This window comes from Callorhinus ursinus, unplaced genomic scaffold (assembly GCF_003265705.2).
Source record: "Callorhinus ursinus isolate GAN/ISIS: 27379988/994484 unplaced genomic scaffold, GSC_fseal_2.0 scaffold23, whole genome shotgun sequence".
NCBI lineage: Eukaryota > Metazoa > Chordata > Mammalia > Carnivora > Otariidae > Callorhinus > Callorhinus ursinus.
In genome coordinates this window covers 3,380,589-3,398,198 of record NW_027397085.1, presented here as the reverse complement: position 1 = coordinate 3,398,198, position 17,610 = coordinate 3,380,589, and the positions used below count along the sequence as shown (strand labels likewise).

Genomic DNA, 17,610 nt, shown 5'->3' with positions numbered 1-17,610 from the left:
TCTTCCATGGAAAGTTATGGTCACTTAGAGCAGTAGACTTAGTCCTCCTAGCCTAAGTGACTCAAGGGAAGTCACATTTCTTTCCATAGCTCTGGGGTGGAAAATATTGCTCTCTGGGAATAATTAGTAGAGAAATGAATGCTTTTGCCTTAAAAAAAAAGGTCTACCATGAAGGCATCCTCCAAAAGATTCTGTTTACTGGAGAATTGTTATTTAAGGGTGTGTGCATGTCTATCTGGATTCCTAGGCGAATGTGTTTTAATTTGTCCACATAAGGAAAGTCATAGTAAACAAGCGCCATTTTCTGAAATGAAACATTTTCGTGATTTACCCGTTAGATGTACAAATAAATCTTATGCCTGTAAGTTTAAATATAGCCTAGCTCCTGTAAGTTGTAAGCAGTTTGGACAACTTAATGTTCTCCGAACTCTATTTAAATCCAAGGAATAGTTACCAGAGTTATATCTTTCCCATCAATCTTGAGAGCTCAGTTGTTTTTGGAAACCTTGAGAAATATTTCTCAGATTAAAAAGTACATTGTTTTTCGTTTGTTTGTTTCTTTGTTTTACTCATTTCTAAAAGGAATGCGCTGATTACATGTAAACCTTTCCAGGTGAAGTATTCTTCCAAGTGGAACGTTGAACACATTCTGAAGAAATTGCTGTCTCCTAGGAAAGTCTTCCTTAGGCCCCTCTTGAAACACTATTTTTCCTTAGGTTAATTGTATGGTTATTCCAAAAATGCTTGTCTGCTTTTCCATCAAGGAAAAAATAAACCTTAGCAACTCTGTTAAAGTGAAATATGGACACTTGCCAGTCTGAAGTATAAGCAAGGAAGGAGGGGCGCTTTGGTGACCTTCATCAGAGATGAAGGTCACTGAGGGAAGCTATATGGTCACAAACAGGGATTCAATAGTCCACATTCTCCTTGTCCCACATTGGCAACATCATAAAGTCAGCTTCTTAAATCTCGTATCATAGCCTTGACTTGTTCTTTTAGGACATTCGAAATCAAAGAATACATCGTAAGCTTCGAAAAGCTGAATTGGCCAAACTTCAGCAGACCCTGAAGGCACTCAATGAGAAGGCGGCATTTTATGAAGAGCAGATTAATTATTATGACACCTACATAAAGACTTGTTTAGACAACTTAAAAAGAAGGTAAGTTAAATTTCTATATCCATTTGTGGGGTCCTGGTGTATAGGGGTGTCCGTTCTGCTACAGTCCTGGACAGCGGGGCTTGGAAGCAAACTGCTTGCTTTATTTTATAACCAAACACTAGAAACTCAATCTTGTGGTTTGCTGCTGTGATCTAAGAAGTCAGAAGTGCATTTGGGAACTTTTGAATTGCCCATCAGCATTGGAATTTGAGTAGCTCAATTTGTTGTATTTTAAGCCAGTAGCCTTAACAACTGGGGAAGCACCCTCTTTTTCCTTTGTTTTAGTCAAAGGTGTCTTTGAACACTATGATAAAAATTAAACTGCTCTTGTTTTTTGAATGTTTACAGTAAATGATATTAATGTTAGATAACTCCAGGTGTTTGCTAACAACGAATGCAGCTTAATGATTTAAAATTGCTTAGTGGGGCCCCTGGGTGGCTCAGTCAGTTAAGCATCTGACTTGATTTCAGCTCAAGTCATGATCTCAGGGTTGTGAGGTAGAGCCCACATTGGGCTCTGCGCTCAGCACGGAGTCTGCTTGAGATTCTCTCGCTCCTCTGCCCTTCCTCCGCTAACCACCCCCCCTCACCCGTGCTTGCTCTGTCTCTCAAATAAATTTTAAAAACCTTTAAAATTGCTTACGGGTTTAAAGAAATATTATTGACATAGAAGACAAAATTTGGCAGTTTCCTATTATCCATTAGCATACATATTACAGATTTTTTTATATGCAACGTAGCCACTTTTAATGAGTATTCTTTGCTCATAATTGTTCTTACTCCTAGACTAAGGTTGATACTAATCAAATTTTAATTACCCATTTAAATATGTAATGCAATATTTTCATGTAATCCATGTAGTCAAATTAACAGTAGGAAATGATGCTGTACGGGAAAACCAATTGCATTAATCATAGAAGATTTGATGAAGGGAGATAAGCAAATTTAAACCGCATCTATTTGGGCCCCCCCAGCTCTGAATTTTAATTCATTTGCTTGCAGCCTGTAAATTACTTTTGCTCTGTTCCTGGGAAGAAGAAGTTGATCAAGCTAATAATACCCAGTAGATTCAATAGGGTTGTTGGGCGGGGGGGGGGTTTACATATTTATTGCAACTACTTGAAGGCATTTTACAAGCTCTGCAGTTAGGTGAGCTGGATTTGCATTCTAATTTCCTCTTAGATTGTGTGATTGGTGACCCAGCCCAGTAAACGTCTCTGGAACTTCAATTTTCTCATCTTTAACGTAGCATGAGTACCAGCTTCACAAGCATTGTTATGAGAGCTAAATGAAACAATAAGAAAGGAATTTATTTATTTCAAAGCACTATGGAAATGTCAATTTTGCAAATGCGAGGCAATATTCATAAAGTACTTAGAACATTGCTGGCCACATAGTATTTATTAAATAAACTAAAAAATCTTAGTAATACCTTTACTTAGAAGTATGCAATTCAGATTAATGAACCAAAACTGCTTGCAGAATGATTTAGTATAGCCACGTGTTTCGACATGCCTGAGAAAATAGAGGACAAGTTTTATGAAAAATGTTAGTCTGTAATTCAAACTTCAGTCACTTTGAAAATAGCTTTCTCTTATATTTCAGTAGTGAGGTTTTATGGTCTAGGGAAGAGTGTCACCTACTACCGCAAAATCTCGGAAAATCTCACTTTAACTGTCGCAAAATAAAAAGTTTCATATTCAGGGCAGTGGAGCTCAGTGTGAGCAGTGGCGGGCACCCTGACAGGGTTATTGCACCACCCGAAACCTCTGACTTTGCCATCATGACAACAGACAATTTATTCTTCTTTTGTCAGAAATTCTCGAAGATCCATTAAACTAGATGGAAAAGGAGAACCCAAAGGGGCAAAGAGATCTAAGCCGGTGAGGTACACGGCAGCAAAGCTGCATGAGAAAGGTGTCCTCCTGGGGATAGACGACCTTCAAACAAACCAGTGAGTGTGACCCAGAATCTACACAGAGCACAGGCGCCCTCTAATCACTCCCATAAAATCCGACTCCCTTCTCTTAGGTTTCCTGTGGCCTTTGAAGAGAGCTTCATTTGGTGTCTAGTCTTCCCAGCAGACCCCAAACATCTGGTGCTGTGGGTTGTAGGAAGTACCGAGTGGGTCACTGTGTTTCCCATGGCTGGTCCGGTGTGTTTGGATTTGCCAGCTTCCCCTTTCCCACCAAAAGAACTGAGTCATATCAGTGAGAATGAAAAGCTGTCTTTTGGTCTTGAATGATAAGAGTTTTTTACAAGTGCGAAATAGTACCTTTCTCATTTCAAAGCCACAGATTGTGTGCCAGCACCTGGGTCAGAGCCATCTGCGGTGTGCTGTTGGTGTGTGTATTTGACCTAGAGGGGAAAATGGAAACCCTCCGCTGCAGCCCCGTACCACGTGCCAGTGGGTTCTCTGTGTTAAAGGGACCATGAGCCTTGTGTCCCATCACTGTTGGAGGGGAGCCAGACTCCCCATGTGCCCTTCTCTCCAACTCCTCCCTTCTCTCCAGAACTGGTCTCTATTCCACTTAACCCCAGCAGACCTTCTCTCGACTACACCCACTCAGAGAACATGCTTCCTCATCTTTGTGGTTTCTATAAAAGACGTCATCCATAATATTCAACTGGGTGGCTGAGTCGGTTAAGCGTCTGACTCTTGATCTCGGTCAGGTCTTGATCTCAGGGTCGTGAGTTCAAGCCACACATTGGGCTCCACGTTGGGCATGGAGCCTACTTTAAAATGAAATAAAGTAAAGTAAAGTAGAATAAAATAAAATTCAACCATCCTCTCAGCAGTACAATTCAATATTTAATCCTCACATTCTGTGAACCTCCTATTTCCAACTATATTTTATGATCTTTAAGAACAAGGATGACATTTTAATAGCATTTCTTTTATAATAAAGGACCTACTTCAGTGCTCTCAGCTACGGTCCCAAAAGAACCATCAAACCTAGGTTAGTGAGCAGAGTGGGGAAGGGGTATGATAGGAGGTTTTGGGGATTAGGGTTTTCCCTGTGGACCTTGCACTAAGCCTGGTAACTAAGGATTCCATTAACTGGTGTCAGCTTTACACATAAATTTGCAGTTCCACATGTGTGAGTGTCCCTTTCTTCATTAGGTTTAAAAATGTTACATTTGATATCGTATCTACTGAAGATGTGGGCATCTTTGATGTCAGATCAAAATTCCTTGGTGTCGAGATGGAAAAGGTACAGCTCAATATTCAGGTAAGCTGGGATTTCTGCAAAGTGGGGGTGAGTTTTATAATGTGGGGCGTTTATGCCTCCCCTGGCTTCTACCCTTCGTAACAGTGAGGTTCACCGGAAGACCCCTGCAAGCCTTATTTGCCAATATTAGCTTTTTAAGCATTGATGATTTTTTTAAAAGCTCTGATTTTTCAAAATATTAGAACTCAAACTGCTTTTAGATGGCAAACCACAGTGGTCAGTGTTTCTAAGGCATGTTTCCATTTTGAAGCTTAGAGGGTAAACATAGTATAAAATTGCTCTCTCATTGAGAGCTATGAAAGCTGGCAAGTTTTCTTTTCTTAGGAACTTGGATTTCTTTCTCAGACTACATATGCCCAGGATTGGAACTTTCCTGACCTCATTTCTCCTTCTTTCTCCTTAGAATCACTTTTACATTAGTGTATTAAATCAATTAAACGCTTAGGGGGCACCTGGGTAGCTCATCTGTTGAGCGTCCAACTCTTGGTTTTGGCTCAGGTCCTAGTCTTGTGGTCGGTCATAGGATAGAGCTCTGCACACTGAGTTTGCTTCAGATTCTCTCTCCTTCCTGCTGGTGTGCTCTCGCTCTCTCTCTCAAATAAATGCATAAATAAAATCTTTTAAAAAATTCTTTCCCCCTCTGCCCACTCGCACATGCATGCTCTCTCACTCTCTCCTTCTCTTTCTCTTTCTCTCTCTCTCTCAAATAAATATATCTTTTTTAAAATATCTGTTAAATGCTTAGGATGGTAAGAATGAAAGACTGTGCAATATAGTTATCTATAAGTAGAAAATGGTGTCCGTGGTCTGAATTATTGCCTTTTACTCATAAGAACCACATTTAAGCTAAATATACTTGAACAGAAACTGAGACATCCAATTTCTGCGACTAAAAAACCACCACAACAACTGAAAATGAAGGGAGTGTGCAACCAAATGTTTACTCCCAACCTCTTCTTAATCGTTAGTGTAGGATCGGTTAAAAGAAGTATCTGGGGGGCCCCTGAGTGGCTCAGTCATTGGGCATCTGCCTTCAGCTCAGGTCATGATCCCAGAGTCCTGGGATCGAGCCCCACATCTGGCTCTCTGCTCAGCAGGAAGCCTGCTTCTCCCTCTCCTCCCCACTTGTGCTCTCTCTCGCTGTCTCTGTCTCTGTTTCTCAGGAAAAAAAAAAAAAAGTATTTGAGTTTTTCTTTTTCACATAAGAGATTTTAAATGGAAATAACACCTAATTACCTGGGTCCCAAATTACTTGTAAAATGGTTCCCAGGTACTCTGTATGTATCTACACAAACCATCTTGATGAGCCCCTGCAAGTGACAAGTTCTAGCCTCACTGCCCGCTGAGCCAGTGACCGAGAGCCCTGAAATGACTTCCCCCTCCTAGGAGCAGATGCCAATCCCTTCTTTTCTGTCTAGCATTCCTTGTAGCTTAAAAGGAAAAATTAGAACTAAGTGAGTGTGATAAGGCCATTGAGATAATGGAGTAAATTAGAGTCTAGAGAGAAAATGAAAGATAATGTGTAATTATGAAAAGTATATATAAGTAAACAGAATTGTTTTCTACCTTATTTTAAATGTCACTAAATGTATCCGTCTAACAATTTAACTGAAAAGCTTGAGTGACCCTATGTACCACTTAGATAAATATGGGAAGAGAAAAGAATGTGCTCCAAAGTGAATTGTCTTGGTTAGTCATTTTTCTCTAGAAGCGGCAAAGACATATCATGTGTTTGTCAAGAAGGAAATGACCCAAGGCCAATCAACATCAACTGGACAGACGAATTCCAAGTGACGAGGAGACATCTGTTCAGACAGGCCTCAAGAATTCCATGGGACTTCCTTTGAACAGTGGTGCAGATACCAAGCTTCACATGCTCCTTTGTTAAGGATTCAGTATGCAGTAGGATTAGCTATTCACGCCATTCATCTGTACACGTAATTGATTATGAAATGTTACTCCTTAGCGGCCCCAGATTTTTAAAGTCATTAATATATCACCAGGGCTACCTACATAATTTGCAGGGCTTGATGCAAAATGAAAATGTACATCCCCTTATTCAGAATTATTGAGAATTTCAAAATAGTAACAGCGGAGCATTAAACTAAGTGCAGGGCCCTACTGATCATGGGACCCTGCACAGGTTAAATGCCCCAGTAGCCAGCCCTGCATCTAATAGCTATAATAAAGTCAGACTTCTGTTTATACATAAGGCCTTCAGACAATTACGTTATCACATGAATTACCAGAGGACATGATGGCCAGGTCATCAGTGTGAGACAAGGACTGGCAACAGGACAGAAATTTGTAAGAGATTTAAGGGAGATCGCTTCTAACATTATTTCTAGGTCTTCTTCTCCCACTCTTTCCTCAGTTCCTAAAGATTATATCCTGATTAAATCCTATATGTATTGGTAGTATAGCTAACAGAAGGGTGTGACTTAAGTGAGGATGTTCTCCTGGCACAGATAATGGCCAGTGTTCATCAAGGGCTACAAGATTGACTCTCTTCCTTTCCCAGATGAAGAACTGAGAGGTTCAGAGAGCTCGTTATCCAAGAGGCAGCTGGAGTCCAAGTTCTTCATCACTCAGCTCCATTGCCTCTCTCACAGGATTCCAGTTAATCCTGACAAGGCATGGGTGGCTTACAAAAAGCTTGGGGACCTTGATCTCCTGTGCCCAACAGCACCCCTGTGAAGTAGGCAGTGTTCTCACAATTTACATACACACACAATACAGAACTTCAGAGAGGTTGTGTGATGTTGCAAGGTCATAAGATAGCAAATGGTGGGGTTAAGTCTCAAATCTGATCTTCCATCCACAAGTTCAGTCATTTTCTTTGCTCTCCACGTTGGGGGACCATCTGATTCCCCTGCAGACACCTGCAGGTGTCTCTTACTTAGAGCTGAGTACAGTTGGAGGTAATTGAAGAAGTGGAGAAGGAAGCTGGGAACAGCCAAAGTTCTCTCAAAGATGATTCCAACTTCTTTAATGGAAGTTAAGCAAGTGGCCTTGCTTAATGTAGATAGAAGGCATTATCATTAAGAACCAAAAGTTTCCAGAGCTAGGAACAAGAAAATGAGGTCCTGGGTATTAGTCTGTGGGAATTCAAGAATGATATCTTCTATTTGGGAAAGACCCCCCCGCCCCGTCCTGTGGTGTTAGGAAACATTGCTGTTTATCTCATGCATATGACTGGTGTGACACATTTACTAACTTTAGCAAGAGGTGATTTCCTTTGTTTATATGGTGGCAGAATGATTGACTTGAGAATAAGGACTTGTTCTCAATACAGGAACAGAAATAGTTTGAATCAGGAAGGATTTGCTCTATACAGGGGTCTCCAAATTTCTATCACACAACTTCAGTACATAACATGATCATTTATGCCCATTTGTATATACTTATTTATAAAGTATACATGCCCTTACTACTATACTCTATAAAATATATATACAAAATGTAAACATTTAAAGAATGAGAAAAAATAAGAATAAATAGTTCTCATATTCTTTTTGCTTCCCAAGGAATTGCCTTCCTTGCTCCACTTTATTTTTTTTTTTTAAAGATTTTATTTATTTGACAGAGAGAGACACAGCGAGAGAGGAAACACAAGCAGGGGGAGTGGGAGAGGGAGAAGCAGGCCTCCCGCCGAGCAGGGAGCCCGATGCGGGGCTTGATGCGGGGCTCGATCCCAGGACCCTGGGATCATGACCTGGGCCGAAGGCAGGCGCTTAACGACTGAGCCACCCAGGCGACCCTCTTGCTCCACTTTAGAAAACACCACTGTTCTAAAGGCTAGAACCCATCTTGCTTGAATATTTATATTTTGAATTTTTCTGTTAAAAACTATAATTACGTATCTGTTATTAATTTGATGACGGTTTTCTGTTATACAGTGCTTATGAATTCTAAAAATCTATTTTCTTTCACTTAGGTAAGTGATTCTCAAAGTATGGCACTCAGACCAACCATGCCATCATCACATGGGAACTTGTTAAAATGCATATTCTTGGGCCTCACCCCAAAGCTACAAAGTCAGAACTTCTGGTGGGTGGGGCCCAACGATCTGTGTTGTAACTAGCTTGTGTTTTTAACAGGATGATTTTGATGCACACTCCGTAGTTAGGTCAGCTGAATCTTATTTTTGTTGACAGATTGTTCGAGAATGTTTTTTAAATGTGCAAAATGTCAAATTTGATATTTAATGATGATCTTCACAATTTCAGGATTTACTTCAGATGCAGTATGAAGGAGTAGCTGTCATGAAAATGTTTGATAAGGTTAAAGTGAATGTGAACCTTCTCATATACCTGCTGAACAAGAAATTCTATGGAAAGTGAAGTGCCTACAGAAATTTCATGGAATCTGTATCATCTGGATTAAGAAATGAATCTGTTTAATATTTTTGTTGTTAAACATGATTGAAATCACTGCTTATAAATGTGTGATTTTTAAAACAAAACACAACAAAACAAAAAAGACCAAAACACTTCTGAAGAATGTACCCATGTGCCTTTTTGATAATTTAATACTATGGTATAATAATCAAAAAAATGAATTAATGTAAACACTTTCACATTATACTGTGGTATAGGTACTCTGATTTAAAACTTTGGACCTTCTGTGATTTGTTTTAAAGTAGGGAGAAAATAAGTTTAGTTGACTAGAGACAAATCTGTAAACTTATTTTCCTATGAAAAAATTTTAAGCGTCCCATTTGAATAATTAATTCTTCATAGATTTTTTTTTTTGGTCTATGGAGTTATAGAAACCTAATTATTTGTAATGAATTATTTACACAGATATTTAGTTCTAAGCCCTACCTTCTGGGAGTTACCAATTTTAAAGAAGTTTTGTGCAATTCAATATGAAGTTTTTATAGGTAATTGAAAGTGATAATACAGTAACACTTTCTGTATAAAAGTATATATTTTATGTGATTTATTCCTACTAAATGAAGTGCACTACTGCCTCATGGTAAAGACTCTTGTTCCCAGAGCCTTTAAGTGACTAAGGAACACCACGGTAGCGATCCCCCCTAAGCCCCCACCTCCACCCCTCACAGTTTATTTGAATACTTAAATTGCGCCTCTCAATTTTTTGTAATGTGATAAAAATCAGTATCTAGATGGTTTTTAAATGTATTCTTTGAAAATTGTTTTATGTAAAATAAATGTTACTGAATTACACAAATTTGGCTTTTTAGTTGTCTTAATCTAAATCTGTTGAGTGGGCAGAAGGTTCTTGGTGGGGCTTATCAGGAAAAGAAACAACATGCCTATGTAGCTGTACTTGGTAAGGTGCAGAGTAAACTGCTGTGACCAAAAAATCCAAAACCCTGTGGCTGGAACAAGAGAGAAGTTTGTTATTGTCAAATTCAGCAGTTCAAAGGTAAGTGAGCAGGCCCACAGGATTATCTAGGGCCCAGGCTGGCCATTTGGCTCTCTCCTTATCGCTGATTCCCAGCCACAGAAGAGGGAAAGAAGTCCAGGGCATGCGTGTTGTTTTAAGTCACTCGTGTCACTTCTGCTTACATCCGATTGGACAAAATTTAGTCATGCTGCCACAGCTAACTTCAACAGAGGCTGGGAAATAAGGTCCCCAACTAGGCAGCCAGGTATCCAATCAAAAGCTGGGGTAAGGGGTGCCTGGGTGGCTCAGTCCATTAAGTGTCTGCCTTCCACTGAGGTCATGATCCCAGGGTCCTGCTTCTCCCTCTCCCTCTGCTGCTCCCCCACCCAGCTTGTCTCGTTCTCTCTCTCTCTCTCTCAAATACCTAAAATCTTTAAAAAATAAAAAGCTGGGTAAGAGGGCGCTGCTATTACTGAAAGAGTGACTGCTGGAGACAGGTTAGCTATCTCGAGACATGACCATAGTAATCCAGACTCTCAGGCTGGAACCCCGTGACCCTCGGTATTCTGTTCAATGATTCAACACACTTTATTTTCCACAGGGATTTGCAAAACATTGAGAAAGTGTAACTTACGCACATTTGACACGAATGAACTTTAAATGTGAGGCCAACAGAATTTGGAAAGTTCAAATTTTTAAAAGTAGAATCTGCCCTTTTTAGTGACTGCTTCCCAGCTGTACATATTTTTAACAAAGAGAAAATGCTCTTTGTCAAAACAATGCTCAAAATAGTGCTCACTATCTTAACAGTTCATGGATGTGTGAGGGTTGGGGGGAAAGGTGGTGTTAATGCATTAACGTTAATGCAGACCTGCATACCTAAAAGGAATCAAATAAACATACGGTTGCTTAGGTGTCATCTTGTGAATAAACAGGATTTACTTCAGATGCAGTATGAAGGAGTACTGTCATGTCACAGTAAATCCTGTGAATAAACCTCATCCTCCCCTGAAGCTACATGACATGAGGAACAAGAGCCAGGGACACAGAAGGAGGTAGGTTAAACTTCCTCCCATGTGCTCCAGGAAAGATTGTTAATGGAAATGTGTCAGAGGAGCCAAAATTAAGGGGAAAATGTTGGGAGGCAAAAGTTAACCTCTCATAGTATCTCTGAAAGGAGTTTGTCTTATTGCAACACCGAGCGTTGTTGCAATAAGACAACATTGTTGAATGTTGTCTGTATTAACATAGACCTTCGTACCCTGCCAGTACCCTCAAGGAATGGGGTGAATGTTTTCCCTCCGTTGGCCCACAGTATAAGGCTGTTGTTGAAGATACTACCAATGGCTACTTGAGATCTTTAAAGCACATGAATGAATGAGTAACCCAGAGAAGGAGAACCGTGATGAAAAAAAGGAGCGTGGACAGGAAGAAGCCAGTGGAGGTACGGATGTAGAGATGGTTGCCGCCGAGGCCCATGCCCCTCCCAGAGGGACTGAACCCCAAGCCAGAGGCAGTTGTACCTTATAACCCTGAGCCACTAAAGACTCCTAACCATTGCAGGGGAGGAAAAATTTTCCCTCCCTCCTCCTGCGTTTGTGGCTGAGATGCCCTGTAATAAAAAATTATCAAGAGAAAAACAAATACAAGTTTAAGACGCATGCCTCATGTATACATGGGAAATACCCAGGAAAATTGAGAAAAACTCCTTGAAACAGCCCAAGCCCCCACCTTAGAAGGATGTTGGGGTGTGGGGGCTGGCGGGAGGGACGGCGTTGCACTTCAGGGGAAGATGATGAGAAGAGGAAAAGTTTGGTGAGATTGACCTTGCCTGGAAGATAAACCAGGTGAGTAAGTGATGTCCAGCAGTAACTCTCTTCCTGGTACAGCCTCCCTTTCTAACGTAAATTTTCTTCATAAATGTAAATTGCCATTACAGAAGGATAACTTTTATTTTCAGAGCTTCTCTTGTGTCAGCAGTTTCACAAAATAATCACTTCAAAATAAGCCATGTGCCAAAGAGGCCTATTTTGGAGGGGCACATTCTGCTACCCTTCACCAGCCTCCTCCCCAGGGCTCTTAACTCTCCTTACTCAGTGAGAAGAAAAAAAAAATTTTTTTTTGCTTTTGAAACACTTAGCAGTTGAAACTCTAACTTGATTAAGTCTAAAGCTGACTCCTTTATTTTGATGTATGTCTAGCCATGTTTCCAATATTATGAAAATGGCCTTCCATTGGAAGGTTGAGAGTCCGTGCTCCCGTGAACTCCACTTTTTAGCACCTAGACATTAAAAAGGCAAAAAGGACTTAAGCTGCATTCTAGCTACTCTCAAAGGGTGTGTTCTAGTAATCTCCAACAGAGAGAAAACCTGTGCATATTTTGATATTCTGGAAGTTTGTGGTGAAATAAAGACCAACTCAATGTGACCAGTGTCTGACATGAAGTCATTGAAAGACCAGAACCATAACCTCTGTGTTAGTGTGTGGGGGTGGTTGGGCCCTAATTAGGGGTGCTATTCATGATGTAACTTTTACGACTTTGGCGGTGGTTAATCGGGGATTCGTGGTATTCCTCAAACATTCCAAGAGGTGAACCACGGAACTCTGAATGTTGACAGTTGCCTGTATTTTAAGAGATTCTGGTGGGCATTGGATCCTATACTGCTGATCAGCTTTTGAAAACACATTGCCTCTGTTACTGAAACCAGGATTTGGTTAACAGGTTAAGTTAGAACCACACCTTGAGCTGAGACTTCCATTTTCTCCTGCCTGCACACACTGAAGTTCACAGTTCTCAGGCCTTTGAAATCTGGAATTTACACCAGCAGCACCCCTACTCCTCCTCGGGCCTTCGGTCTCTGATTGGGGGTTAGGTCGTCAGCCCCCCCCCCCCGCCCCCACCCGGTTCGCAGGCCTTCGGACTGGGACGGAATTATATCACCGCTGGTGCGGTTCTCCAGCTTGCAGATGGCAGATCGTGGAACTTCTCAGCCTCTCTGTGTGAGCCAGTTCCTGTAATAAATCTTCTCTTTTATGTATATCTATATACATGATACAGATAGATGATAGAGACTGTTGGTTTTTTTATCTAGAAAACCTAGATTAATACAGAAGGGAAATGAATACGAGAAGTAAAAGATACTGAGTTCAACACCTTATATACCTGGAACAAAAGTTTTTGTAGTTGTTTTCTCTTTAACAGGTACTAAATCTGACCTTTTCTTAGCACCCCCACCACAGGGACAGTCTAACCATTCTATCCATGATATAATTAGTGAAAATACATTTGTTGACCGATTATGAGAGATTAATGTTACTTATTTTTTTTAAGGTTTATTTTAGAGAGTGCATGTATGAGTGGGAGGAGGGGCAGAGGGACAGAACCTCAAGCAGACTCCCCTCCGAGCACGGAGCCTGACTCGGGGCTCGATCTCTCATAACCCATGAGATCACAGCCTGAGCCAAAACCAAGAGTCTGGTGCTCAACCAACTGTGCCACCCAGGCACCCTGAGCTTAACTTATTTCCAAACTCAAAATGCGAAAGCAGATTTGTAACAACAAAAGGCAGAGACAGGTCTCCTAGGGACTAGTTTGTAACTTGATTACAGATGTTTGCTTCAAAAACAAATGTGGAGATATCTGCACAGAACCTGGAGTATCTCACATCTAATTTGAAGACTACTTAATATTAGTTCATATGAGATATGAGCCCTGCTATCACCACCATTAGCTTCCCAAAGGTTCTTAGGAAGTTCTTGGAACATACTGTCATCTTTGGAGGCTTCCAATAGAGGAGCTATAACCAGAATACCAGAAGCAGGTAGAGCATCTAATACGTTTAAAAGAAACTGCTTTCACATCATCTTGGGATTAAAATTTTCACCATTTTGATGTCACATTTGTTTTAAAACAGTATTAAATACCACAAACACTATAAAAGGGTAGCTGATGACTCATATTCTTTGGTGCCAGGTAAGTTTCAAACAGAGAGAATGAAAACAGGGAGTCAGTATCAGATGATTTCAATATGAATGATGCTGCAATGTTGAGATTTCACTTCTGAGGAATATCAACATGTTAGGTAACCTCAGGAAGGTCTGGTTAGGTAGATTTTCTACTCTGGGGAACCTACACATTTGCTCTAAAACTGTCAACAAAGGGATTTTGGTATGGGTGATATAGAACAAATGAACTAGAGATCTCTTTCAAAAGCTCTAAGGAGCACACAAATATTACAGGAATTTTGTAGAGTATGCAGAAAAAAAACAGAAAACAGAACATTACCAACAGACCATAATATAAAGTTAGAAATTAATCACAAAGCCAGTCAAAACTTCCAATAATGAATGTATGCATAAGTAGAGTTAGTGAAGGTGACAAAAATATTTTTGGCTGAATTGCATATATGTACAAATCAAAACTTACAGAATGCAGCTGAAGTGTTGATTTGAGGGAGAAAGAGTGAAAATTAAACTAAGCAATTGGTTCAAAAGTTAGGAGAATAAGGGGCACCTGGGTGGCTCAGTCGTTAAACTTCTGCCTTCAGCTCAGGTCATGATCCCAGGGTCCTGAGATCGAGCCCCGGGTCAGGCTCCCTGTTCAGTGGGAAGCCTGCTTCTTCCTCTCCCACTCCCCCTGTTTGTGTTCCCTCTCTCGCTGTATCTCTCTCCCTGTCATATATATAAATAAAATCTTTTTTTAAAAAAAGTTAGGAGAATAAGAGTAAATCCAAAGAAAGTAGAAAAAAAGAAAATGATAAAAAGCCTATGTGACAATTATTGAATAATTATTATTGAAACAATTATTATTGAAATAAATGATAAAAGCAACAAAACAAAAAGATGGGCATTGGAAAATGGCCATTTCCAACCTCTGACTTGATTTAATCAAGAAAAGAAAAGCAGTGGTGCCTGGCTGTCTCAGTCAGAAAAGCATGCCCCTCTTGATCTCAGGGTTGTGAGTTCAAGCACCACATTGGGTATAGAGATAACTTTAAAAAAAAAAAATCTCTGGGGCACTTGGGTGGCTCAGTCGGTTGAGCATCTGCCTTTGGCTCAAGTCCCGATCCTGGGGTCCTGGGATGGAGCCCTGGGGCGGGATCCCTGCTCAGAAGGGAGCCTGCTTCTCCCTCTCCCTTTGCCCCTTCCCCGCCTCGTGCTTTCTCTCTCTCCCTCTCTCTCCCTCCCTTTCCTCCCTCCCTCTCTCTCTCCCAAATAAAATCTTTAAAAATAAAAATAAAAGTATTTTAAAAAGAGAAGAGAAAAAGTAAAAATACACTATGTTAGGTGAAATAAATTGGACAAAACTTCAGATAAAATAGTGTTAGAAGAACAGAATGCCATATATACATACAAAGGTATACCATAAAGAGTTTAAAAACAATTAGATAGCCCTTTTACGAAGATGGCGCCGAAGGCTAAGAAGGAAGCCCCTGCCCCTCCCAAAGCCGAAGCCAAAGCAAAGGCTTTGAAGGCCAAGAAAGCAGTGCTGAAAGGCGTCCACAGTCACAAAAAAAAGAAAATCCGCACGTCACCTACTTTCCGACGACCCAAGACACTGCGTCTGCGGAGGCAGCCCAAATATCCTCGAAAGAGCGCCCCCAGGAGAAACAAGCTTGATCACTATGCCATCATCAAGTTCCCCCTGACCACTGAGTCAGCCATGAAAAAAATAGAAGACAACAACACACTTGTGTTCATTGTGGATGTCAAGGCCAATAAGCACCAGATCAAACAGGCTGTGAAGAAGCTCTACGACATTGACGTGGTCAAGGTCAACACCTTGATTAGGCCTGATGGAGAGAAGAAGGCCTATGTTCGACTGGCTCCTGACTATGATGCTTTGGATGTTGCCAACAAAATTGGAATCATCTAAACTGAGTCCAGCTGGCTAAATCTAAATTAAATTTTTTTCACCAAAAAAAAAAAAAAACAGATATATGTATACCAATCAGGTAAATCTAGAAAAATGAAAACTACAGAAGTATTCTGAGTATGTTACTCTGTGTAAATATTTAGATCATACAAAACAATACTAATTTTTTGGAAACAAATGTAAAAGCACAAAAACATGAATAAGAAAGTTACTCTTCTGGGCAGGAAAAAATGAAATCAGAAAAGGGTACCAAAAAAGCTTAATCAATATAAGATAAATATATATTTACATATATATGTTAATGCCAGGTTGTAAGCTCAGGGCTGTGATATTCGGTTCTGCACTTTTCTATGCTTGAAATGTGTAATTTTTTTTTAAAGATTTTTTATTTATTTATTTGACAGAGAGAGACATAGCGAGAGCAGGAACACAAGCAGGGGGAGTGGGAGAGGGAGAAGCAGGCTTCCCGCTGAGCAAGGAGCCCGATGTGGGACTCGATCCCAGGACCCTGGAATCATGACCTGAGCCGAAGGCAGACGCTTAACGACTGAGCCACCCAGGCGCCCTTGAAATGTGTAATTTAAAGAAGGTCACACAAACTATATGTTCAATTCTTTTGACCTCTCAACACAGTTTTCGAAGTGTGTCCATCCTACCCACCCCCTGCTCCATCATCTTCAGCATCTGCATCACTGGGGAACTTGTTAAAAAATGCCAATTTTCAGACCACACCCCAGACCTCCAGAATCAAACTCTGAAGATGAGGTCCGGCACTATAGTTTAACAAGTCTTCCAGATAAGTGATCCATGCTAAAGTTTGAGAACCACTGTCTTAGAATAACATTTCTCTAAACTTTGGGAACTCTCAAACATCATCGTCACCTGGGGTTGCTTGTCAAAAATACAGGATCTGATTTCATAGTTCTGGGATGAGGTTCAGGAATCCGCAGTGTGTGTGGTAAAGGTTAAAACCACTGTTTCTGAAGGTAGGTTTTTGGTGGCTGCTCAATGAGCAATCCCCAACTTACAGAAAACACTAAAGTGAGGAAGAAATGCCTCATTCTGTTCCACTCTCCACCCTTGTTCACTGTATCTCAGTCCCACTCTTAAGAATGCTTTAATCTGGCTAATATGCACAAAGAATGAAGCATGCATTTCAGCTGCTCTCTGTGCATTGTTCTAATAACTAAGCAGAAAAGTGTTCTTTAAACTTCAGTTTTGTAAAATGGTTAACATTTTCCACCGCTGAAATAGGTAAAACTTAAAAGTACCCTCATAGTAAGATCTTGCCATTTGCTGGCCAACAGACACATGAAAAAATGCTCAACAGCACTTGGCATCAGGGAAATGCAAATCAAAACCTCAGTGAGATACCACCTCACACCAGTCAGAATGGCTAAAATTAACAAGTCAGGAAATGACAGATGTTGGCGGGGATGTGGAGAAAGGGGAACCCTCCTACACTGTTGGTGGGAATGCAAGCTGGTGCAACCACTCTGGAAAACAGTATGGAGGTTCCTCAAACAGTTGAAAATAGAGCTACCATACGATCCAGCAATTGCACTACTGGGTATTTACCCCAAGGATACAAATGTAGGGATCCAAAGGGGTACGTGCACCCCAATGTTTATAGCAGCAATGTCCACAATAGCCAAACTGTGGAAAGAGCCAAGATGTCCGTCGACAGATGAATGGATAAAGAAGATGTGGTATACACACACACACACACACACACACACACACACACACACACACACACAATGGAATATTATGCAGCCATCAAAAGGAATGAGATCTTGCCATTTGCAACGACGTGGATGGAACTGGAGGGTGTTATGCTGAGTTAAATAAGTCAATCAGAGAAAGATATGTATCATATGACCTCACTGATATGAGGAATTCTTAATCTCAGGAAACAAACTGAGTGTCGCTGAGTGGTGGGGGGGTGGGAGGGATGGGGTGGCTGGGTGATAGACATTGGGGAGGG

The 17,610-nt window shown here is 40.7% G+C and overlaps 1 protein-coding gene and 1 pseudogene across 6 annotated transcripts in view; both read left to right on the top strand.

Moving 5' to 3' along the window:
• The window catches only part of IQGAP2 (IQ motif containing GTPase activating protein 2), a 286,558-nt gene extending 276,969 nt beyond the window's left edge, over nucleotides 1–9,589 (top strand). For all 6 annotated transcript variants that reach the window (XM_025892589.2, XM_073905308.1, XM_025892591.2 and 3 more), the window contains 4 exons: nucleotides 1,000–1,160; nucleotides 2,977–3,114; nucleotides 4,285–4,393; nucleotides 8,623–9,589. In XM_025892589.2, the coding sequence (XP_025748374.2) occupies nucleotides 1,000–1,160; nucleotides 2,977–3,114; nucleotides 4,285–4,393; nucleotides 8,623–8,736 (522 nt within the window). In that variant the 3' untranslated portion in view covers nucleotides 8,737–9,589. The remainder of the gene's footprint in view (nucleotides 1–999; nucleotides 1,161–2,976; nucleotides 3,115–4,284; nucleotides 4,394–8,622) is intronic.
• Nucleotides 9,590–15,140: 5,551 nt separating this feature from the next.
• Nucleotides 15,141–15,674, top strand: LOC112839560 (large ribosomal subunit protein uL23 pseudogene; annotated as a pseudogene).
• Nucleotides 15,675–17,610: the final 1,936 nt, after the last annotated feature.